Below are 26,496 nucleotides of genomic sequence, written 5' to 3'. Positions count from 1 at the left end.
ATCGTGTGCAATTTATTATCTCGGTACGAATCGTGTGCAATATTCTCTCGGTACGAATCGTGTGCAAGTTATTCTGGGTATGAAATGTCTCGAGTAAGATTTGTTTTTAGTACTAGCTAGGCCTCTTTTGAGTACGAATTATACAAGGTATTAGACCAACAAGGAGATCTCCACTTTTTCTTGCTTTATGACACTGCAACAAGTAATGTCAACCACCCCCACCCACCACCCAAGGTGGGTATGAAATGTCCATGTAATACAACTTTGGAAGGAAATATCGGATCGGAGGGGTGGGTTTCAAAACGTGTATAATACAAAATATCTATAAGAAAAAAAGAATGAAATATATTGGGTACAAATTGGTTCGTGAAAGCAATGTCCAGAAATATCTGGCTAAGTTTACTGCCGGGAGAATAACTGGAACAACTACCCGGATACAACTAGAGTTCCAACCAAATTCTCCCAAAGAAAGTGAATGAAGCGTGCCCGATCAGTGTTATCTTAGTGAAAAGAACAATGAATGGTACCCGTAACTGTACATATCATGGGGAGGACACTATTATATGTGATGGAGAACTCTTTCAAAAGCGCGAAGAGCGATTGACTTATAGGGATACATGGTTTTGGGTCTACTTAGGCGTCTATATGACCTTGGTTCTTGCAGCAGGCAGGTTATTGATCTCGAAGTTGATATGATCCGGCAACCGGTCCATTACCGACGATACTATCGTAGTAAACCTTTAATCATCGAAAGTATTAAATTATAACAAATATAATTTAGCTGAGAATTACTTAATCCAAATTCACACCTTAAATATTTAAATTTCGTACGCAAAAACTTTTGTAATTCGGAAAATACACTCGTCAACGTCACGTGCAATGTCAAAAACCCTGTTAGGCTTTATAGACGGTACAGCTCAGTGTACGACGGTACAGCGTAGTGTACATCATAAATTGCACGGATGTCACAGGGACGCTTTTGTTAAGTAACACATACACACAAACACACCATGCAATATACTGACCGTTTTAATAATTACAAGTAGAAACGCTGGATAGAAAACTACAATGACAAAATTCTCTGATGGAACCTTAAAGTTACTGAATAAGAATAGAATCTGGATAACAGTTGTAAGATGAAGTAACCAAGAATACAAAATGTGTTGTCATTGGATACAATACAGATGTCTATATTGTCATGGATGCTATTGTGGACTGGCCACACTAGCAACCATTGATGTGGTTGTGACAAGAATTGCTACTGTGTTAGCTACCATAGGAGTTGTTGTCAGAGCCATGTAAAATAGTAATCATTGTAGCAGTAGTACAGGGAAAATAACTTGAATGTGTCTCCATTTGGAAATACTTGTCACTTGCCAAGCTGTACTCCGTGGTAATCAAAGATATAATGATTACCATAGCAGAGTTTGAGATGATGCTGATTGAAATGGTAAACCACAGATGACTCCACGTACTGATCAAGTCATCTGGTAAAATATCTGTAGAAATCTCAGCTTCCCCAACAGAGTAATACAGTTTTACAGTGTCAGTTTTTCTTTTGAAACATTGAAATCAAGATATAAAATGCCAAGAAAGCAAGTAGACCTTCTGCCACAAATTATTTCGGAAATACAAAAGCTGCACTGGTTCTATTCATGCAAAAGAAGTCAAAGAACTGTATGGGATTTGGCTCAAACACATTATATCAGATATGGTATGCTCTTAAATATTTCCCAGCTGTAAAAACATCTTGTATCAACCTAAAAAAAAAAATAAAGTTAATAACAAAATATGGTATTGACATGTTCTACAGCCTACATACATGCATTTAATTTATTCAGTCAGTGATGTGTGGATTCAATGATGTGACAAAAAATTATGCTTGAAATCCTCTCAGATGCTTTACACTAAAACTTAACATTGTATTGCTATAGCAGTGGTCAAAAGGAAGCAAATGGGGTTGACAGAAGTGAAGTCGAGGAGTTTAGATAAGACAAGTACAAGGATTCTTGTTTAGCCAGCACAGTGTGTATATATGCAAAGAGCACATAGTGGAAAATGCACGAGAAGCATATCAGATGTATCAAAGGATATAGCAAGTAAGAGAAACTGGTAGCATATTCAGGAAAACGTGACAGCAATGCATAGGAACTGAAAGCTACTGAGAGCTAGCTGTAAACAGATAATCAAAAGCTAAAGTGCTGCACATACAGCACAACTAAACTAACTACTGGTAGGGAGAAGAAACTCCAGCTGAAACTAATTTGGCAAACTCAGCTTTCACAAATTACGGGCCTGTGTTAAGATTAAGAGTGCAGTAAACATGATAAACTATTTTGCAAAATTATAGTTAATTTTTTTGTGTTGACAGTCATTTTTAATTGTTTCTACATAGATTTATCCCCTTTAAGATATATGTCTCAGCATTATATATCACAAACATGGAATACGTCTGTCTCGCCATCTTATTGAAAAAAACGTGGAATACTTCTGTCTTGCCATCTTATGTCACAAGCATGGAATACTTATGTTTCAGCATTTTATATCAGAATCATGGAATGCTTCTGTCTTGCCATCTTTTGTCACAGACATGGAATACTTGTGTCTCAGCATTTTATGTCTCAAACATGGAATACTTTGGTCTAGCCATCTTATGTCACAAACATGGAATACTTCTGGTTTTGTGGCAGTTGCCTTATGTCTTAAGCCAGTTATAACAGTTGATTGAAGTGTTTGATGAAATCAGATCCAATTTATGATTACAGCAGTTGGTTGAACTGTTTGATGAAATCAGATCCAATTAGACAAAAAGTTTGATGTTAGAAATATTGTGATCTACTTAAGGATATTTGATGCACTACATCCTTCTTACAAATCATTGCTTTGTGTAAAATAATTACCCCAAAACATTTCTCTCATTTGGTTAAAACATATATTTTTCTAAAATTTAAAAACAAATGTAGCACACACAAGACACTACATTAACAACTTGCAGTCTTTCCTGGTTTTCCTGTGAGAACGTATCCAGTTGTTTTAAAGCACTTAAGGTAATTGTTTCAATTGAGATGTAAAGCTAATGCAGAAAAGGGCCAGAGTGATACAAAACACAGAAATTGGATTCTGAGATCATATTTATCATACGAAAGGTGGAATTTTTATTTAAACAAATCTTTTGAAAATTGCATTTATTAATATGATGTCATATGTAAAATTTCATATGCCTAACACATCAGAATTCTGACAGTTGTCCAATCTTTCATATTGATGATTGCATCTGAGAACAAATTAACACAACTTTTAAAATATTCTTCTATTGTTTAGCATGCTTAAGAATTCTGACAACTTATTAAATGAAACTTCAACTTGTTTTGTAACCATTATGTGAAGCAAGATGCAAAATTTTATTGTAGGTCTGATATCGGGTTTGACAACAGGTCTGTTTTTCCATGACATGATATGAAGTAAAAATCTTTATTTAATTTACAGTTCTAATGTCTGGTTTGACATCAGTTCTGTTTACCCATGACAAAATATTAAATACCAAGCTTTATTTAATTTGCAGGTCTAATGTCTGGGTTGACAACAGGTCTGTTTTCCCTTGACATAACAACATTGAAAGTCTTGAAAGATGCTGGAGCATCAAAAGAAAGAAAATATGCAGCTAAGATTCTTCCACTTGTCCAGAAGCATCACGCACTGCTTGTAACCTTGCTGCTTGTCAATGCTGGTGCTGTTGAAGCTATGCCAATCTGTTTGGATAAAATATCAGATCCCGTGACAGCTATTCTTGTGTCCATTACAGCTGTGTTGATTTTTGGAGAGTATGCAGTGTTAATTGATTTACCTTAGTCAGTGTTTAGTGCTAATTTTAATGTAACTGTGGCAAATAAAGTAAATGTTCATGTTTCTATGAAAATCAAAAGAAAATATTTTGTAATTTATTTTCAGTAACTATATATGCACTTTCATAGTTAACGTAGATCACAGATTCTTAATTGGTCTAGACCACAAAGTCATCATTTTACCTAATACTGTCATGGCTTATTTGGGGATTGGTTCTCAGAAATTCAGAGATTGGTTTTCCATTGTTTTCTGCATGTATACTTAAAGCATGGAAAAATGTTTCTTGACGTGTCTATATTAGCATAACCACAGTATGACAGTAGCAAAGACAGGTAAATTTTATGGTAAATTTTGAGCTATGCCTGAGCGCATTCAAGGTACATGCTAAGAGACAATTAAGTGAAAATAGTCTCTTTTATGTCTGTCATTTTACCTAAACATGCCCCAAAAGTGAAGTTCACCTTGCCTTAATTTCATGTCATTCCCCCTGGACCCTTTTGTTTCAGTATTCACATTGACTTTTATGCCAGCAAAGGGAAAGTCGGAAGTAAAGAGTCAAAACTTCCCATCAATTTTGCTGCTAATTTGATGATTATAAATGTCAGACATTACACTGTTACCTATGGAATTTCCCTTTGAAAGTTCACACATGGATCATGGATATTGTGCAAACTAGTGTAAACTTGAATTTTTGTACCAAGCCAAAATTGTTTTCATTTTAGTGGCATAGCTAGATCCAGTTCTGATGAAATAATATTCTGTAAATGTATAAACACAGGACTTCTACTAAGGAGGCAGATTTCTGTCTATAACCAATCATCATGGTTGCCTTTTTATTAAAATAATTATGTTTAGTGTGTTGAAGAAAAATAAGAAGCATTTAAAAAATTTTATTTTTAGGTAAGTTTTAGTATTATTTCTTTTAAAGTTTTTGCCATCTAATATGAAAATATACAGAAACAGAAGTTCAAAGTTGAAGGTGACTTTCTGCACTTTCAATACTCACTTTTCCCTATCATTAGTAACTACGGGATGTGAAGATATCACCCCATGGCACCATGTATATTCCTCCCCAATTCTCAAGGTCTGGCAGATATGACAGGCAATGAACCCTCTGACTTGGGCCAAGAAAATGGAGGGGGTGGGGGGCACCATTCACCTGCAAGATTCACCTGGGTGGTCCCTTGTAAGTTAGTCCAATCTCTGTCATTGTGTGACTTTGGATGAGAGCAGCCCTGTTTTGACATCTTTCTAGTCAGAAGGACATACCAGGAGGAACAGTCCTGTCCTACTTTTGGAGCAGGCTCAGGACATTGATGTTATTTCCATCATGGTTGACTCAAACGAGTTCTCTAAAGAACCAGTGACATTGGCCCTATCCCCTGCATTTAGGTCCCCAGTCCCTTCCCGCATATTTGATCAGGTTTATAAAGAGAAGTTTTATATGTTTGATACATACATGGTGAATGAAGTTCACTCCCTCCTTTCCCCAGAGTTGTGTCCTAAACATTTCGCTCCTGAGGACAGAAAGATTCTCTCCAATCTGATATGGCTGTCGGATGTAGTGTCTCTCCAATCTGATATGGCTGTGGGATGTAGCGTCTCTCCAGTCTGATATGGCTGTCGGATGTAGCGTCTCTCCAGTCTGATATGGCTGTTGGATGTAGCGTCTCTCCAATCTGATATGGCTGTCGGATGTAGCGTCTCTCCAATCTGATATGGCTGTCGGATGTAGCGTCTCTCCAATCTGATATGGCTGTCGGATGTAGCGTCTCATGTACAATATTTAGGCAAAATGGTGCAAAAAGTTCAATGAAATGGTACCAAAACTGTGAAGTAATATTGCAGTCATAGAAGAGATGCTCCATACTTTCATTTTTACTCTTACAGAAAGTACATTTGTTGTCTGGCGATTATTCTATGGATTAATTTAAAGTTAAAAGAGATCAACTTCATATCCTTGGTACAGCATTTCGCTCAATTATAAATCTCAGGCCACTCCTCACTACTTATATTTTTATTAAATACTTGTATTGTCACGTTTGCTATGCCCCCATTTGTAAGTCATGTATAAACAAAGGTATTATTACAAGCCATGGTTTGATATGTCTCAACATTGCCACATGCTAGACTAGAGTTAATCTCTTATGCAAGGTTACCTGACCAGAGAGAAGTACCAGCATCTTGAATCGGCACAGGCATTAGATAGCGCAACTTCCCACCTATGTGTTAAAGCTTTGTTCTAAGATTAGAGGAACCAGGAGGGACCAGGGTATGTTCTACATCCATCCCCATGTGGACAGACAGCGAGAAGGACATTATCCACTAAGTTTGATTGGATTGGGCCACAGTGACCCCCAATCGGAATTGAAATAGAGGGTTTGATAACAATATCAATCTGAACTATAACTTCTAACTAGCCAGTGAAAATTTAGTCTTGCTGAGCAGTATAGGGTTACTCAAAGGAAGCCACTCATAATTTGGCGGTAAAACTTAGGAGATTCATTAATTGTAAGCAGACCCTCAATTCTCTTTCCTCTTGACTACGTTTAATATTGTGATTAAAAAATCTATTTTGACTTTCTTGAGTAGCCTCATCATCAAGCTGAACAATTGTACTTTTGTACTTTAGAACTGTTTTTGAGCTTCTAAATGATCTGTTTGGTCAGATATATTTATCCCATCATCTAAAATAAATTCCTTTATTGTCTTATTGAAATAGTTTCTTTTTTCAAGATTTAAAAAGTACTTTGTGCTTTTTTCCCCAAATTCATGCCATCTAGCTTTAAATTTTAACATAACACCTTCTATGTATTTTTTCCTAGATTTCACTAATTCTGCTTTTTTTCTCTGAATTTTCCAGAGTTTCCCATTTCTCTTTTGTTTTCTTAATAGAATAACATATAGTTTCAGATCTTATTTTCATTTTTAAAATGTCACAGAACATTTGATCATTACGAGAACGATAAAGTTAAGATTTTTCTTGCTCTCTTTAGCATCCATGAGGAGAAGAACAAGCTTCATATCTATTCAGTATTATAGAGAATTTTACAGTTCAACACTCTTTGATTCGATCTCTCTTCTTTGCTAGCCTGGGTTTCTGGGTAAGAAGATACATTCAGTAGCTGCACTTCCTGTTGAAAACCCCACTATGCTGAGATGCTCAAGACAGGCTCTTTTGCCCAAGTAGTTCCTTACAGTTATATTTAGCTTTGAGAAAAGGGAGAAAGAAGAGTTGGGCATGTCTGTTAATTATTAGCTGTTAAGGTTTCCTCTGATATTTCAGCAGCTACCATTTCCAGTTGGATTGGGCTCACCATCAAGAGAGCTTATGAGTCCCTCACTGGGAAGGACCTTTCTCTCATGAGGATTAAAGCCAATGAAGTTGGGGCTATTGCTAGATCTTGGGCCTCTTTGAATCACTCCTCTTTGAATGATATTATGAGAGCCACCTTATGGGAGTCTCACACTATCTTATTTTACCCTCAGTCTGTGGCACATCTGAGTGAAGGGATTTTGTTGTTGGGATTATAATGAATGAACAGCATGGCCCAAACCAGCTTACAGTAGTGAACACTCCTACTGTAATGGTATTAGTAAGGTAGTTTTCTATACCAAATTTGTTGAGGCCATCAGTCTCCCTCCCAACTGCTAAATTTAGCAAAGCAGTAGTAGTAGTAGTAGCTAATGTGGTGGTTCTCACAGGGTAAAATTAATTTTTAATTGTGTAATACTTACCTGCTGCTGTGAAACAGTTGCAGAGACCCCCCCCTCCCCCCCGATATCCTGTAGTCTACATCCAGGTCAAAAGAGATAGCTATTTCATGTTGGCAGTGACCAAGGAATCTGCCTTGGATCATGTTCTTTTAAATTTTTGGCCCTCTAATACTAATTAGAGGAGGGAATAACTAGCATGGACTGAGTTCTGTGGCTCTCAGATAAGGAAACAAAGTGTAATAGTAGCAGGTAAAAATTACATAATTCAAATTCATTTTACCCCCTCCTGAAATGACCCCCCCCCCACATTTTTCTTCCAGTCCATATATTTCATTGTATTTGTTTCTTTGCTTTATGGCAGGAAAGAGAGTAACTAGGGAAAATGGAAAGGATTTTGATCAAATTATCTTGTCAGTTTAAGTAGAAAGTAAGTTAAATAATGACTGGATATTTTTTATTTTCTTGATTTATTAATGAGAAATAATTGAATTTCATTTCAAGATTTAGAGAGGATGGAAAATAATGATATGTTAATGATATGCCAAAGGTGAATCAGACTTTGATATATCCACAGTATTGGTGTATCAGTTTGCTTCTTATGAACACTTCTTAAACATTGTTGATTTTAATGGATGTGAGATACATTATAGCTTCAGTTATTGTACGTATTTTAACTTGTATATTCTTGTGTAAATTGTCATTCTGAAACTTAATTCTGTATTTTTTACTCTCATTTTTAGAGTTATTCCTCAAGCAGTCTGTACAAGATTCGGACTTGAAATTGGAGCACTTTTGTCACCGTGAGTCACATACTGTTTAAAACGCAACAGTGAATGCATAAATTAAACACAAGCATACAAAATATACAGTGGAAATAACCAGGCATCACTGGAATGATCATAGATTTTGGCTTATATTTGACTATATAAGAGGATAAGAATTCTTAGTTTCAGATCGCATAGTCCATACGTCTAAATTAAAATATATAAAAGTATTTTAAACACAAAAGATCATAGGTATCTTATTTACAAATATACAGACCTATCTACAACTACAGACTGTGTCCAGCATTGAAAATAATAAAATTATGTAAGACACTTAAAGAGTAATTTGTTCCATCTATCTATAATCTGAGAAACAAAATGAATATCTTAGTTCCACAAAGCCCTCTAGATACAGTTCTTACTATCAGATATTCTTGTCATCAATGAAAACACATACTTTCTCATTACTTTGAAATTGGATACATTATAGTTTACAAACATGGTATCGTGGGTCGGTGGTTCTTTCTGGGATTTTCCCGGGTTCTTCCTCCACCATTAATACTGGCCGCCATGTATAGCCTATCATGTGCTGAAAAATGGTGTTAAATCCTAAAACAACAACAACAGCAACAAACATGGTATATGCACTGTTCCATCTTGGAAGGCTTAATCGAAAATGAAGACCTTTATTATAACTAATGACTAGTGCATCAAGAAAATTAAAATAATCTAATTTTGATATTCAAAGAACAGTTTCTAAATTTATGTAAAAGCATGCTGTTTTAGTATGCAGATATCAGTAATGTCTCATAATAACTTCATAATCTGACTGATTGGATTTTAAAATATGACCTACATATATACTGTCACATACAAGAGTATGGCCGTTAAAAAGTACTGAGGGAGGAGATGGTATTTTGAAAGAAGTTGACTAAAAGACCATGAATACTGATTTGTGTGTATTATAGATGATATCAATCTCAAATGCATAATGTTCACATATTTTTAATAATTTCCTTAAACCTACGATAGAAGGACTTTCAATGAAATAACATCAGGAAAACAAAACTTTTTAAGAAACAACACATTTAATTTCATATGTATGCCCATGTGACACTGACCTAGCTTATGATCTGACTTATCTAGTTTAGCCACTGATTAAGCACTTATACAGGTTACTGCAGCACTGTTTGCTGGAATTGACATTAAAGGCTGTTGGCAATTTTCAATTTATCTCCTTCCACCCGAGATGATGGATCTCCAGCACACTGTAGTCATTTGTCTCCCACCACCCTGGATGATGGACCTCCAGCACATTGTAATACTTTATCTCCTTCCACCCCAGATGATGCACCTCCAGCACACTGTAATACTTTATCTCCTTCCACCCCAGATGATGGATCTCAGCACATTGTAGTCCTTTGTCACCCCCCACCCACCCTGGATGATGGACCTCCAGCACACTGTAGTCCTTTGTCTCCCCCACCCAGATGATGGACCTCCAGCACACTGTAGTCCTTTGTCTCCCCTCACCCTGGATGATGGACCTCCAGCACACTGTAGTCCTTTGTCTCCCCCCACCCTGGATGATGGACCTCCAGCACACTGTAGTCCTTTGTCTCCCCCCACCCTGGATGATGGACCTCCAGCACATTGTAATACTTTATCTACCTCCACCCCAGATGATGGATTTCCAGCACATTGTAGTCTTTTGTCTCCCCCCACCATGGATGATGGACCTCCAGCATACTGTAATACTTTATCTCCCTCCACCCTGGATGATGGACCTCCAGCACATTGTAATACTTTATCTACCTCCACCCCAGATGATGGATCTCCAGCACATTGTAGTCCTTTGTCACCCCCCACCCTGGATGATGGACCTCCAGCACACTGTAGTCCTTTGTCTCCCCCCACCCTGGATGATGGACTTCTGGCACATTGTAATATTTTATCTACCTCCACCCCAGATGATGGACCTCCAGCACACTGTATTCCTTTGTCACCCCTCACCCTGGATGATGGACCTCCAGCACACTGTAGTCCTTTGTCTCCCCTCACCCTGGATGATGGACCTCCAGCACACTGTAGTCCTTTGTCTCCCCCCACCCTGGATGATGGACCTCCAGCACACTGTAGTCCTTTGTCTCCCCCCACCCTGGATGATGGACCTCCAGCACACTGTAGTCCTTTGTCTCCCCCCACCCTGGATGATGGACCTCCAGCACACTGTAGTCTTTTGTCTCCCCCCACCCTGGATGATGGACTTCTGGCACATTGTAATATTTTATCTACCTCCACCCCAGATGATGGATCTCCAGCACATTGTAGTCCTTTGTCACCCCCCACCCTGGATGATGGACCTCCAGCACACTGTAGTCCTTTGTCTCCCCCCACCCTGGATGATGGACTTCTGGCACATTGTAATATTTTATCTACCTCCACCCCAGATGATGGACCTCCAGCACACTGTAGTCCTTTGTCTCCCTCCACCTCAGATGATGGATCTCCAGCACACTGTATTCCTTTGTCACCCCTCACCCTGGATGATGGACCTCCAGCACATTGTAATACCTTATCTCCCTCTACCCCAGATAAAAAATAAAAAAGATAAACCCCTAAACCCCACATGCAACAATTTCATGGTATATATGCATTTTATGAATACATGTAATTAAAAAACTGCATGTTGACTTCTGGTAGTATACTGGAGCTACTGTTCACCAGTTTCACCATAATGAATCAAAAATATTTTCAGATTGAGATTCTTTTTAAATTCAAACCATAGATTTAGCAGTTAAAATACTCATGCCTTTCCTAGCCTAGTTGTTTCAGAGTAAATGCAGATTAATTTTTGAAAGAAGAAACTTGCATGAATACATCATTTAGCATTTAAATGAATGAATGAATTATTTAGCATTTAAAGAATGAATTATTTATCATTTAATGAATGAATTAATTATTTAGCATTTAAAGAATGAATTAATTATTTAGCATTTAATGAATATTTAGTATTTAATGGAAAATAAAAATTAAATTGAGCATAGATAAAGTGTTTCTATATATAAAACATTAGTATAGATGGATGAGGACCTAGATGACATAGCTTGATCGGAAAATGGAAAATTTCATTTTAAATCTCTTTTCTGGTTAATCAGACATGTGAACATGTTGTTATTAAACTTGATATGTAGACATCCTTTTAAGCCAGACATGTGAACATGTTGTTTTTAATGGGCTTTGATAGCACTTTTTAAAACTTGAATATTCTAAACATCTATAGAAAAGATATGTTAGTGAAGTACAGGTAATGAAGTTAAGATGATAAATAACCAGAATAAATAAAGTAACTATAAAACCTGTATATAAGAGTCAAATTACATATAGTGCCTGCATAAGTGTGACTGTCTCACAGAGGTGCTAGTCTGACATGTACAGTGGTGGCACACCTGTTAACTTTTTAAAAGCCAAGTAGGGAGATAGACTAAAAAAATAAATTGGGACCTAAAATTGGGAGGTATTTATGCTGCATTTTTTAAGTGCTGGTTTCAATAAATATTGACTGATCTTCTGGGTCCAATAAGCATGAAATTCTCAGAAGGGTGCACTAGGTGTGCCCGCAGAAACCTTTCAGGTGGGTATAAAGAGAGGCAAACATGTAGTGGTCAGCCATTACATTTTACGGATGTAGGCCTTAACATGTTTCAGTGTGAAATGGGGGGGGGGGTAGTGCCCTCACCTCACCCCTATGTGCTATTGTCAGTGGTATGTGCCTTATTTTCCCCCAGGACATGCCCCCTTTTCTTATTTTGGTCAGCTGTACCTAAACTGCACTGTAGCTAAAGATTAGATTTATTACGTAAAGAAGCAAAAAAGCCATTGTGACTAATTAATAGTTAATCCTTATCATTGCATATATTGTGTGAAAAGGACTGCTCCTCTGACATACTTCAAAGAAACCATGTTCGACAGTGTGTGTATGTAAGCACCAGCAATTGATTGGCAAATAAACCATGACTTATTTTGTTACTTACACTGCCTGTGACTTCATTTTAACAGTTCAAATCTGCTGTACCATACATATGGCAACTGTTTTACCCCCGTTTTTTTTATCCCACCTTATTTCCTTAGGGTCAGCTCATAAGGCGTGTAACACTGTTTACTAAATAAAATATTTATTCTGAATTAGTTCTTTGGGGGCACATATACTGCATTGTATAGTTTCTTCATTCCTTGTTTTAATTTAATCAAGGCAATTAAGGTTTATATATGCAGACTACGTACAGGGGTCTCAGATGTTTACTGGTCAAAGTTTTGTTGGTGGGAATGGAGATGCTGTAGTTGGATTTTTTCAGAAAAATTAAAATCAACAGACATAATGTAATAATTGGGAGTTCTCTGCAAAAAATCAGGAGGTATTATGAGAAAAGTAGGTAGGTGTGGAATGACCACAAAATTTGGGAGATTTTTCTTCTGGCATGAGAGTTGACAGAAATTATGGTGGTGGCTGTTAGAACAGGTTTATCTTCATCTTATTTTTACTACTACTAGTACATCAGCATGTTTTTAGTGTTTTATAGTCGTTCTCGAATGTGGTGTGTTGTCCATATTTGGATAACATGTTGACACAATATGCCATGCCCTCATGATACTAAGTGTAACACTGACAATGGCCAACTTACTACACCATCACATATTTTCTTGTGTATTCCTTTGTTCCTTATAAATTTTGTGTGTCCCCTATATTTATTGGACATAGGGACACAGTGTCCCCAGTTCTTGGGATCCTAGGTACAACACTGAAATTGAAAACATTCTGAATTTAAAAGGTCTTCAAAAGTTCTTTTGTGCCCCATTTAGGAACAGTTGCTTTCTCAGTAAAATTCATATTTCAGAGTTTTTACAAAGGTGTGGGCACCATTTGTTTTTTGTTAGAGCTCCATTTATGCATACTTGTGTATCTTCATTCATAATTTCATAATTTAGTGCTCTTTGTTATTATCAGACTAATTTCAATGTTAATACTTTTACCTGTGTAGACGTGAATGTTTAAGTAATTATAAATGGTTTTCTGAAGACGTTGTCTTTGAGTCCATACATTTTTCTTGTAAAAGGTTTGTTTACCTAATGATGGGCTTGCTGATCATCATTGTCTGGCCAATGTCCAAAATACTGGACTGCATACTTGGAAAAGATCATGCAACATTTTATCGCCGTGCTGAGCTGAAGGTTTTGGTAGATCTTCACAGTGATAAAGCGGGTCAGGATGGACATTTTCAACACTCGGACCAGCTTACCATGGATGAAGTCCTAATCATCAAGGTAGAATGTCTTTGTAATAAGTGTCTACCATTTATATTCATAAATCAATCTCAAATGCAGACTGCACAGATCCAGATCTACCATCACATAAAACACTGGTAGATCAAGGTCTGTGCAGTTTGTTAAGAGTAAGCAGTAGAACAAATAATGTAGACCCTGTTTTGCTGGCACATTGTGTGACAGCAGATCAGGGTCAGTGTTGTTTGCATTTGGACTTGTCTTATAAATGAGTATGGATGTAATGACACTATGACCTACATTAGCAGAAAGAGACAGAAATTGGTAACATTGTTTGACCGTGACGCTGTCAACAGCAGTAACTTCATCAAAATTGTATGGATGTAACTGGTGGGCACAATACCACCCATGAGTGATCTGGCAATGGTCTGGTTTTATCTGTCAATTTACATCATAGGGTGTGGCTTTAAATATCACTTGTCCAACCCATGCCTTGGAGGAAGCTGCCTATGCCTACTGTATATAGATTTCAATCCTGTTGGTGGGATTAAAATAACCACACCAATGCCTAAGGATAGATATTTTTTAAATTTATATTCAGAAAAGAGAAGTGGAAAGAAGATAGTCAATCATCAGTATAGGAATGAGAAAATAGTAATACTGGACTCTTTCCTTAGCTATATTTTCACGTGTTCAGTGTATAAAGAATAGGATGTTTACATCAGCAGAATAATGTGACCATTTTGCTAATGGACTTGAATAGTGCAAAAACTTGAATTTTGAATGCATAATTGAAACTACATCAATTTTAGTAATTTATCAACTCTTTTGACTTGTTCATGAGCCCTATGTTTAAATTTCACTCTCAGAATGCTGTTACAGTCATAAATTGACGTATCAGAATGTTTTGTCCATTCATGGTAGTTTATTAATCAGAACAATAACCCTGTCTAATAATGATTAGAAAATCAATTATTATTTTAAAATATTATTGTATATTTTGATCACTTATTTTCTTAATTCAATACAAAGGGAGCACTTGATATGAGGAGCAAAATAGCAAGAGATTCCATGATTCCTCTAAGTGTTGTCAACATGCTAAGTATTGAAGATAAAATGGATGCCAAAACAATGGACATGGTGAGTACTTAATATATATAGCAACCAAGTATAGATTTGAATATAGATAATAGCAGTATAGTCAGAACTTGAATATATTATCATTTCCTAATGACAAGATATTCAAAAGAAGAATTCAGATGCAAGATTTGGAGGTAAAGCACACCATATTTACCACATATGTTGGGACATCATATTTGTTGGGACACCATAAATTAATTTTGAATGTAATTATTTTGTTTACTGTATGTTTTGGGACACATTATTTTTTCGAGTCATAAGTTGTGGGACACCTTTTAAGTCATTTGGAAATTACTTGTTAGAAAATACACTCCAAGTGAAATTTTATTTTAAAAAATATAAAACTGTACTTGAGATAAAACTGTTTAATACACTGCTGAATAATCTCATCAACGCAACTTTTCTCCTGCACATGTACAATTGTTTCATTCGGCGCATGAATATTCTTTTAAGATTTCTCATACTGTGAAAAATTATCATTAGAGGCAATGCATCACCTGAAGCAGAAACTCCAAGGACTAAAATCAGAATTTTCAAATCTGCACCAGTCATGCTAATTCTCACACTTTTGACCCCAATTTTATAATCAGTCTGTCCAGGAATGAGATCAAAGTACACTAGAATTTCATCAGTGTTGATGATCATTTTGTCTGTAGAATCATCTACTTCTCTTCTTGCCTTCATGAATTCATCAAATGATTTTATTTTCTCCAGATCTTCTGGGCAGCACTGGGTCATTGATATTCATGCATGAAACACTATATTGTGTCACTTTAAAAATTGTTTCATTGTTTCAATTTATTTTCACAAGTCTTGTGAATACCATTGAAAGGAACCAATGTTAGCTTCCATATCTTGGCCATTTTTGCATATTCCCCCCAAAAATATGCAAATTTTCTTTATAAAAATCGGCACATTTAAAAGAATTCAAAGTCAGCTTCCGAGATTTGCTTGCTTTGCAATAAAATAAACATTGTATTGATATCCTTTAAAAAAAAGAAAAACTGGCTTCAAAGTGTCCAAAGTCAGCTTCCGAGGTCGACTTGCTTTGTAATAAAAATAACCTTTTTCTTTGATGTCCTGTGGGTGAGTTTAAAGCATGAGTTTGCTGCTTGCTGCCAGTTGTGTTTATTCACTACCTGGGCTTCAGTGTCTCTGGCATCTGTAATTATAATACAAATGGATCTTGATGTCTGCAGTAATTAGTTTACACAGCAACTTGCATTAATGATACTTTTGTACCCGTGCTAGCTAAAAGATTGACACTTGCAATCGAGGGAATGTATTGCCAATAATGTTTTTTATTTGCAAGATACTGTCCTATAGTTGACCTGGATATAATTCATTCTTGGTTATTTTGCACCTAACACTGTCTCATGCGTGTATGACAGTTGTCTTCAAAATATCGATGGATTATTTCTCTCATTTGTGATTTTGGTGGATCCAGTTTTCAGTTGGATAACACATTCAAAACTTTGAGCACAACCAAACACGATTTGTTTCTCACTGTTCATGTTAATGAACGTGTTGTGTGTTATCGGACATCTGTGATACATGCTTCAGTATGGAAGCCTACACTACATAATAGAGTTTGTGGAAATATTTTATTCTTTAATACTCATGATGAAAAAAAAGAATAAATGATAACAATACACCACTCCCTCGATAACTCACGCCCTGATAACTTGCGAACCTGCTTTTAATGAGGTGTCAGGCGTGGATCTCATTTTTTAAACCCGAAAATACCTCAAAAATGTATCCCTATTTGTTTAACTTGAAGAAAATCACGATCAAAATTTGGTAATGGAAACTTTGATGTATCGCTTATTTTATCATTGAAAACGGTACATAGGACCTGGAAATTTTAATTAACACTTTAAAACATCAAATTTAAAAATAACTAATACAATTTGTTACATTTTCTTTCCAAATGACATTCCTAGTACACCGCAAATAATGATATGTAACGAAATTTCGATCAATGAAAATGTCACTTTACCGATTGGAGGCAGTACTTTAATAAATAAATACAAATTAAATAATTTTTTTATCAATTGAAATTTGTGTTCTAGTTCCATCTTTTAGTTCTTTTTAAGTGTAATCGTCATAAGTGCAATGTGTCGTCTTGTAATTAAACGTAAATTGCGTCAATCTATGGTAACAGCTATGTCTGCGAGCGTTTCTCTGAGAACCTAATTAAGTGCCAACTGTGCTTTGATAACTGACTAACGGAAGTATTTGTTGTATTGTTGCACTGAATTGAAAGCTGGCCTCCTTTATATTGTCACGTTAATTATGTCTTTTGAATAAAAAAGGAGGTGGAATAAAAGAAAAGTTAAAAGGCACAAAAATCGGACTAACTTAAAATCTAGCAGCCTCGGTCGTATGTTGGGTGAACTCACTTCATTTGATCAATCAACCACTGTAATAAATGTTACTGTGTATGTAACAGAAACTACCTTAAATTAACTGACTCTTTCATAACTGTGATCAAAGATAACAAGGCTGCAAAGCAAAATGAAAAATACTTAGAAAAATAAAGAGCTTGGTTTCACAGATACGGATCATCGTGGGCAAGCAAGTTTCAGAGAATTCTTGAACTGGCATTTAGAGATATCCTCAGGGATGATAAGAAGTTTCATTATTACTTTCAATGAAATCATGACATTGACAGTGTACTAATTGAACAATAAAAAAAAAATGAGTTTCGACGTAGATGTGTCACCAAATAAATGTCCCATGTTTTTGAAAAAAAAAAGGAATCTTGTTTGGTGGTGTATCAACAGTTAGTCTAGTTCCCAAATTGTGGACTACTGATTTGGCAAGATACCATTAAATACCAGTACGGGAACCAGACTCATCAAGAAAACAAAATGCAGTAACGTAATACACGTGTACACGTGATGGTTGTTCAAACCAGTTGGAATGATCTTTCATATGTTGGATATTTTGAGAGAAAAAAATGTTATTTAAACAGAATAATGAACAACTTCATTAGAAAAAGTGCTTTATTAAAAATGATTATCGACGTGATTGTAAAATGAGGATTCAGTCATTAGAAAGCCCAGTTCCATAAGGCCCCCCCCCCCTCGGTTTTCTCGATGTCAAAGCGATCTTTTTTCAATTTTTGGAGGTCCTTTGGTAACTTGCGCCTCACTTATAGTGCGGTTTATGTTTGTGGACCCCGTTGTGCAGGAGTTATCGAAGGAGAGGTGTACTACTTGAACAACAAAAAATTGAATTTTGACGTAGACATGTCACAAAAGAAATGTTGCGTGTTTATAAAAAAAAAGGAACCTTGTTTGGTGGTGTATCAACAGTTAGACTAGTTCCCAAATTGTGGACTACCAATTTGGCAAGATACCATTAAATACTAGTACGGGAACCAGACTCATCAAGAAAACAAAAAGCAGTGATGTAATACACAGATTTTTCGTGTACACATGATGGTTGTTCAAACCAGTTGGAACAATCTTTTATATGTTGGATATTTTGAGAGAAAAAAATGTTATTTAAACAGAAAAATGAACAACTTCATTAGGAAAAGCACATTATTAAAAATAATTATTGACGTGATTGTAAAATGAGGATTCAGTCATTAGAAAGCCCAGTTCCCTAACACACCGCTGGCCCCCCCCGGTTTTCTCGATGTCAAAGTGATTTTTTTCAATTTTTGGAGGTCCCTTAGTAACTCACGCCTCGCTTATTGTGCAGTCTATGTTTGTGGACCCCGTTGTGCGCGAGTTATCGAGGGAGAGGTGTACAAGGTTAGTTTCTTTTTAAAAAATATCAGATAAGTGTTTTGTTTATCAATTTTATTGCAATGTGCAGTGGGGGGGGGTACAAATTCAATAAAAATTTATTTTGTTTCTTAAGTTTTGGCACATATGCAGGGATGGTCCTGGCTTTTAAAAAGCTGTCACCAAAAAAATCGCCAACCTCAATATTTTGTCGCCAATTTTCAAAAAGTGTCGCCAAAAAAAGTAGTGTACATTTTTCCAAGTGTTAATTTAGTCTATTAATGTAACAGGCAATGAAAATTACAAAAGATGGATTAGTTAATACTTTAATTACAACAAGCATTAACAAAATGTTACAAAGTGTTACATGAAGATCTGTTGCGATTTTAGGGCTGCCCACTTGTTGAATGCAGTTTCAAAGTCTAATTTTTCACATCTGTACATGCTGATTCTCATTAAATTCTCGAGAGATGAGATGCAGAGCTTATTTCTGATGTCAGTTTTTATGAGGTTTTATGAGGTACTGAATCCACGTTAACAGTCCTCAGTGCTGACAGGTGACACCAGTAGTCTCTTAGCAGCCCCCCCCCCCCCCCTTTATGGCTAGCTTCACAAAGCTTGTAGCGAATTGCTTTCTAAATCCCAAGAATGATCACTGAATGCTGTATAAATTTTCTCGACAAGAAAAATAGGATCTCCATTCCCACGAATGAAACTTACACGAGTCAACACCTGGCAATATTGGACCGTATATATAAGAGTAAATTCACACCCAATTTAGGGATTCTTTCACTCCTGTATTTTGAGAAATAAATAATTATCATTAATTATGCAAAACTGTTTTTTTTGTGCTATTTCTTGTTGCGGAGTTTAAGTCTCTGCAGCCGTAACACGGGACTGATGGCAAAAGGAAAAGATCAGTGAGTAAAATGCTGCACTGGCGACAGATATAATTGTGATTGAGATTTTTTCCATTTGCTTTGTATTTATACACAGTAGTCGGTACTTCAAAGGTTATCAGTTTTCTATGAAGGTTCAGCAAAACTATTGTATTGGTATATGTATTAAAAAAACAGAAGGATTAGCCATACAATTAATTGTATCTGTTCTATTCACGTCTTCAGAAGTCGGTCAGTTGTAGGTATAGTGCGGTAGCATGATTGACTGTATCGCAGCATACAGTACTCAGCCCAGTTGTCAGCATAAGCAGATTATGATGTAACAATGCACTGTAAAGATAGGGTTGTCAATAAGAACAAAGGATCGTTTGTGTAACAGATTGATTCCAATGCATTGCTTAGTCAAGTTTGTGGCTTCCTTTCGTTCTGGCTTTAAATTTATTCAGTCCAAATCCATGATTGTATGTACAAATTAAATAACCAAAAAGTATGTCGCCAAAAAAATCGCCAGATGGGATATTTTTGTCGCCAATAAGGAAAAAAGATCGCAATTTGCGACATTGGCGAAGCCCAGGACGATCCCTGATATGACTTAGGTGAATAAAGTTTCACAATAAGTTCTGGGACAGAAAAAAAATTATTATTTTATTGTGTCCCAATATGTACTGTAAATACAGTAAATAAAAAAGACTACATTGGGGAGTTGAGGTATCCAGATGAAGATTGGCGATGGGAGTGTCTTGTTTGGTGTGGTGGATTGGTATCATCCAGATGCAGATTAGTGATGGGGACATTGGTTGGTGTCATCCAGCTGCTGATTGGTGATGGGGACATTATTGGGTTGGTATCATCCAGCTGCTGATTGGTGATGGGGACAATATTGGGTTGGTATCATCCAGCTGCTGATTGGTGATGGGGATGCCATGTTCAGTGTGGTAGGTTGGTATCATCCAGCTGCTGATTGGTGATGGGGACAATGGTTGGTATCATGCAGCTGCTGATTGTTGATGGGGACATTATTGGGTTGGTATCATCCAGCTGCTGATTGGTGATGGGGACATTGTTGGGTTGGTATCATCCAGCTGCTGATTGGTCGTGGGAATGCCATGTTCACTGTGGTAGGTGGTATGATTCAGATGCTGATTAGGGATGGGAATGCCATGTTCACTTTGGTAGGTTGGTATCATCCAGATGCTGATTGATGATGGGAAGATTGTTGGGTTGGTATCATCCAGATACTGATTAGTGATAGGGATGCCATGTTCAGGGTGGTAGGTTATTATCATTCAGATGCTGTTTGGGTGATGGAGATGTCATGTTCATAGTGGTGGGTTGGAATCATCCAGATGCTGTTTGATGATGGGGATTTTGTTTGGTTGGTATCCTCCAGATGCTGTTTGGATGATAGAGATGTCATGTTCATAGTGGTGGGTTGGTATCATCCAGATGCTGTTTGGGTGATGGAGATGTCATGTTCATAGTGGTGGGTTGGAATCATCCAGATGCTGTTTGATGATGGGGATTTTGTTTGGTTGGGATCATCCAGATGCTGTTTGATGATGGGGATTTTGTTTGGTTGGTTATCATCCAGATGCTGATTGGCGATAGGGATGCCATGTTCAGGGTGGTAGGTTATTATCATCCAGATACTGATTGATGATGGGAAGATTGTTGGGTTGGTATCATCCAGATGCTGTTTGGATGATAGAGATGTCATGTTCATAGTGGTGGGTTGGTATCCTCCAGATGCTGTTTGGATGATAGAGATGTCATGTTCATAGTGGTGGGTTGGTATCATCCAGATGCTGTTTGGGTGATGGAGATGTCATGTTCATAGTGGTGGGTTGGAATCATCCAGATGCTGTTTGATGATGGGGATTTTGTTTGGTTGGGATCATCCAGATGCTGTTTGGGTGATGTCATGTTCATAGTGGTGGGTTGGAATCATCCAGATGCTGTTTGATGATGGGGATTTTGTTTGGTTGGGATCATCCAGATGGTGATGGGAACTTTGTTGGGTTGGAATCATCCAGATGCTGATTAGTGATCGGAATGTCATGTTCACTGTGTTTGGCTGTTATCATATAGCTGTTGTTTGGATTTTGAAGAGGATGTTATGTTTACAGAGTCAGAATGTAATGTTTAGTCTTAGACTGTTATTATCCAGATGTTGGATGGTGACAGGGATGTAATGTTCACATTGTTTGGCTGGTATCATTTCATTTCAAGGACTAGCTGTGCATGTCAGTTTTGCCATCTTCACAGCCTTCTACACTAGTGTTAAAATTACAGATGTGTTGCCTGGTACTGGAGACACTGACAGCCTTCTACACTTGCATGAAAGTCACAAATGTATTGCCTGGTATTAGAGACACTGACAACCTTCTGCATTAGTATTACAGTCACAATGTATTCCCTGGTATTGGAGACACTGACAGCCATCTACACTTGCTTGAAAGTCACAGATGTATTGCCTGGTATTGGAGACACTGACAGCCTTCTACACTTGCTTGAAGGTCACAAATGTATTGCCTGGTATTGGAGCTCACACTGACAGCCTTCTACACTTGTATGAAAGTCACAAATGTATTGACCGGTATTGGAGACACTGACAACCTTCTACACTTGCATGAAAGTCACAAATGTATTGCCTGGTATTGGAGACACTGATAGCCTTCTACACTTGCATGAAAGTCACAAATGTATTGCCTGGTATTGGAGACACTGACAGCCATCTACACTTGCTTGAAAGTCACAAATGTACTGCCTGGTATTGGAGACACTGACAGCCTTCTACACTTGCATGAAAGTCACAAATGTATTGCCTGGTACTGAAGAGACTGACAACCTTCTACACTTGTATGAAAATCACAAATGTGTTGCCTGGTATTTGAGACACTGACAGTCTTATACACTAGCGTTAAAATTACAGGTGTGTTGCCTGGTATAGGAGACACTAATGCAGTTACTTATTTAGGGGAATTTTAGCCTCTTTATCTGTCTTTTACATCAATAGGTAATTTTGACAACTTGGGGGAATTTTCCCTCATTTTCAAGGCAGCCTAGTGGGCATACCCAAGCATGGTGTTCTGGCCTGTATATCCCACATGGGGTTTCTATCAGATCTTAATGATCCATCATATAGTAAAGTAATTCTATACAGTGGTGACTAGTCTGTCCAGCTGTCCAGTCATTTGTGTTGCATGCCTAATGACTATAAGTCAGTCAGCAACCCATGGCACATACAGGTCTGTGGACTTATTATCCAATCCCCTCTTTTATCCTCTCCTCTCTTGATAGATGTCAGATTTGGAGGACAAAATTATGCAGCAGGTCATCTGGTCATTAAGTAAGAAAAAACATGGGAAAAAAAAACATGGGTTTATTCCAGGCTGTTCTTAGTACAAATGGCCAATGACAACATCATGTCAATCATCAACTTGAGTCAGCTCAGTCAATATATAGTTCCACCAAATTTCAAGATGGAGATGGCATGTTTAATCCAGCTGTTAATTAAAAGTAATGAGTTTGTCATCAGTCTCAGTCTGACCGATGCATACCTTCACGTCCCTCTTTACCTAGTGTCTTTGTTTTAGTTTTGAGTTCATCCCATTGGTCTAAATGTAAGTCCATGGTCCTTTACAAAACTCGTGGACATCATCACCTGTTTCAGTCCATTTCATCCACAGAAACAGTGGCATATTTGGAGAACATCCTTCAGAAAGATATGGTAAATATGGTAAGTTCTGTTTTTGTCAAGGATAGAAACAATCTTGTATCTCTTTTGAGTCATCTCCACTATTTAATGAACTGAGAAAGGTCAGAGCTCCATCCATCCCAGTGTTATGGAGTTTATCACCAATCCTAATCTTGTACAACTTCCTCACATTCATATGGTAAAGATCATCAGACTCATAGGGACTATTTCCAGTGGGGACTGGATTACAATGAGAGTTTTTGCAACTTCTCAGACTGTTCAGTGTGGCAGCGGATCTGATCCTTTGTCTTTTCATGTGCCTCTTACAGATAACCTTGCTGCCTCTTACAGATGACCTTGCTGACTCATTGGTGCCTCTTTTCTAGTCCACAAAATCAAACAGTCAGGATCACAAATGAGGATTGTCATTCCTGCATAAATGTTGCAACCATGTTTGGCTCATGACAGGAATTCCTCTGGAAAGGCCCCAGCCAGAAAATACAGTATGTATGAATACCTGTACATGTTGTTGGAGAGCCCACCTGTTGCAGGATATTTATATGGTCAGCAGCAAGTGGGTGCCAGAGGAAATTCCTCTTCACATTGAAATTCTGGAATAGAAGGCTATAATTAGTTATAAAATGACCAATTCTGCATGGTGGTGATGACCTATCTCCTCAGACTAGGTGAACTTCATTATCAGTTTAAAAATCAGACACATTTCATGCAGACTCAATGTCTTGGCTAACCTCTACCTTGAAAGGGTGAGATCACTTATATGGAATGGTCCTTGCATCATTTAGTCTTTCATTGGATTTGTGCACTTCGTGGGTGTCTGATAACTGATCATTTGCATTAAGGTGGAATCACAAATTGCTCACCTTTGTCTCTCCAGTTTTAGACCTGTATTCTTGGGCTGTGGATACAATTTAAATCAGTTGAGGAGACTTGTAAGCCTTTGCCTATCTAACATGGTATTGGTATTGAAAATGATACAGAAGCTGAGGGGCCAGGTGATTCAGATAGCCCATCTGATATGGGGCAAGTCTAGGATTAATGATCTACTTGTTCAGGCATTGGATCTTCCCAGTAAGATTCTGACCAAACCAAGTCTTCTGAAAGAACCAGAGTCACATTTGTTCCGTCCATGTGTGGACTGATTTGTTGATGTCTGGTTCTTGTCAGGGTAGCCTTTTGAAGGAGACACTTTAAATATTCAGTTTTGGAGAGAATCTCACAAGCATGAAGGTCCTCCACATTGAAGGCTTTGGAGGGAAAGTGGCATGTATTCAGGGACTGCTGCAGAGTTAACACCATCATCCATTTGAGTGTCTGAGTCCCTACAACATTCAGATTCTTTCTCTGGCTATACAAGGAGAAATGTTGGCCCCAGTTATTATCAGAGGTTATTATTCCATGATATTTAACCCATTCAGGCATCATGGCAGAGGGGATATCAGTCATGATCAAGATCTGTCACACCTACTAGCCAATTTTCACTTGAATAGACAAAAATCCATCACTGTTTCTGAAATGGAATCTTCATGAGTTTTGACATGGCTCAATTCAGATAAATTCAAGCTTTTACCCAGATCCTTAATGAAGCTACTAACATGCAAAACATGTTTTCTTATAGCTTTAGGTTTGGCGTACAGGGTGTGTGAGATACATGCCCTTTCAGAGGACCAAAACAATCTTCAGTTCAATTGGATGGCCCCACAGTCCTCATTATGCAACCAGTATTTGACATCAACCAAGAATAGGTTGCTGTCAGATCCTGTCTCTGCCCTCGAGCATTCCTTGAATCACAAAGGAAAAGGTAGTGGAATATGAAATGATTCTCCCAGTGAATGTTGGGAATGAGGATGTCAGCCCTCAAGCCCTATCACTTTGGCTGAAGTGGGTTATATGATTGGCATACTGTAAAGTCTCAAACTCAACAAGGGATGGGTGAATTAGAGAAGTTCATTCCACCTGAATGCCTACAGTCGTTCCTGTTCTGTCATCTGAAATGTAACTTCAGCCCTTTTAAGGGCTAAGAACCGATTGCCACTTACCTAGGGATTTCAGTTTGGCATCAAATCCCAATTTGATAATACTTTTATTAACAACCATGGTCATTTAACCACTATTCCAAATTAAATCTAAATATACCTAATAAAGCTGAACAAAATTCATCTACTGTTTTAGACCTAAATTTATTTAAATTTTTGGAATTGGAAGTACACTTTGTACACAGAATTCAAAATTATACTACTATGTAGGAAAAGAAAATTTTACCTAAATGTTTAACTTGATGTCAATTATGGCTGTGGCTAACACAAAATTGGCAATAGGGAATAGCCTGAATTTAGACAACTTGGCATAAATTGACTTCTAGTACATCAGTAACGTTGACTGGCTGATTACAGAGCCTCTTTTGGAGTCTGGCACCTGCTTTACTTTTGGGTACAGACAGGACAATTCAACAGTGTGCAATGCATACATAAATGCATGTGGGGGTGAGGTGCTGACCCCCCCCCCCCGATAAATTAACAGTCATACATGTCTTATGCCATACACGTGAAGATGATCTTAGTCCAAGTTAAATAAAGTTGGTGAATGAATATCAGTCTGTGCTTGGTGTATTATAACTGCATCATACAGGATTTTGCTTGATATTTTTTGTCTTTGACTTAAAATGGGTTTAGTTTTGAGCATGTAACAGGTGATATATTTCACTTGTAGTCATTATGTCATCATTTTTGGCACCATGATAAATGTAAAATGCTATTATAATTGTTCTGATAAAATCATAAGTATGCCATAAGTATGCCCTATCATGAAGCTATGAAAATTTGGCCATATAGTGGTTAAGTGAGTATCCATAGAAACAAGTATTATTATTTGATGCCAGCCATTCTGATTTCAGTGGAATCATTCTTATTTTTAACCTCAACTTATTCTACAGTTACCTTTCTCAGACTAAGATGTTCAGATCAGATATAATTGTATGTAAGCATGCTGCAAACTGTACGTGTAGATCACAGAAATGTTTTCAGTGTGATTATGTAAAATTATGCCTAGAATAATAAAAGCAGTGGAATATTGACCGATCAGAAATCATGTCAGCTTTGCTCCCTGATTCATCAGAGAAAATTAAAGAAAAGATGCTGAACCAAAAATAGACTTTTAGGAATTTACTGCTGCTAGGAAACATGTGCTCCAGACAAAATGAAATTCACAGGGCATCGACATTGGATGTAACATTATATCGTTGCTGTTTGTTCTTGATAGATTTCATCGTTTACATGGTAAGAAAGAGGGGAGCTTTTTTTTTTACTTCTGCTGGCATTGGCATACTGCATCTCCAGACTTTCTTCCTTGATCCTGGCCAACAGTTTTGGAATGGATTTCAAAGCATCCACTCCTGTTCA

General features: G+C 37.2%; 1 protein-coding gene across 1 annotated transcript in view; it reads left to right on the top strand.

Moving 5' to 3' along the window:
* The first annotated feature begins 516 nt into the window (after window positions 1-516).
* Window positions 517-26,496, top strand: part of LOC149792283 (uncharacterized) — a 51,414-nt gene continuing 25,434 nt past the window's right edge. The window contains exons 1-5 of the mRNA XM_089969552.1: window positions 517-667; window positions 3,563-3,821; window positions 8,301-8,360; window positions 13,439-13,646; window positions 14,637-14,744. Coding sequence (XP_089825678.1) covers window positions 517-667; window positions 3,563-3,821; window positions 8,301-8,360; window positions 13,439-13,646; window positions 14,637-14,744 — 786 coding nt within the window. The remainder of the gene's footprint in view (window positions 668-3,562; window positions 3,822-8,300; window positions 8,361-13,438; window positions 13,647-14,636; window positions 14,745-26,496) is intronic.

This window comes from Sinohyriopsis cumingii, chromosome 9, assembly GCF_028554795.1.
Source record: "Sinohyriopsis cumingii isolate HCF-2022 chromosome 9, ASM2855479v2, whole genome shotgun sequence".
NCBI classification, from domain to species: Eukaryota; Metazoa; Mollusca; class Bivalvia; order Unionida; family Unionidae; genus Sinohyriopsis; species Sinohyriopsis cumingii.
This window is presented reverse-complemented; position numbering and strand designations above follow the sequence as displayed.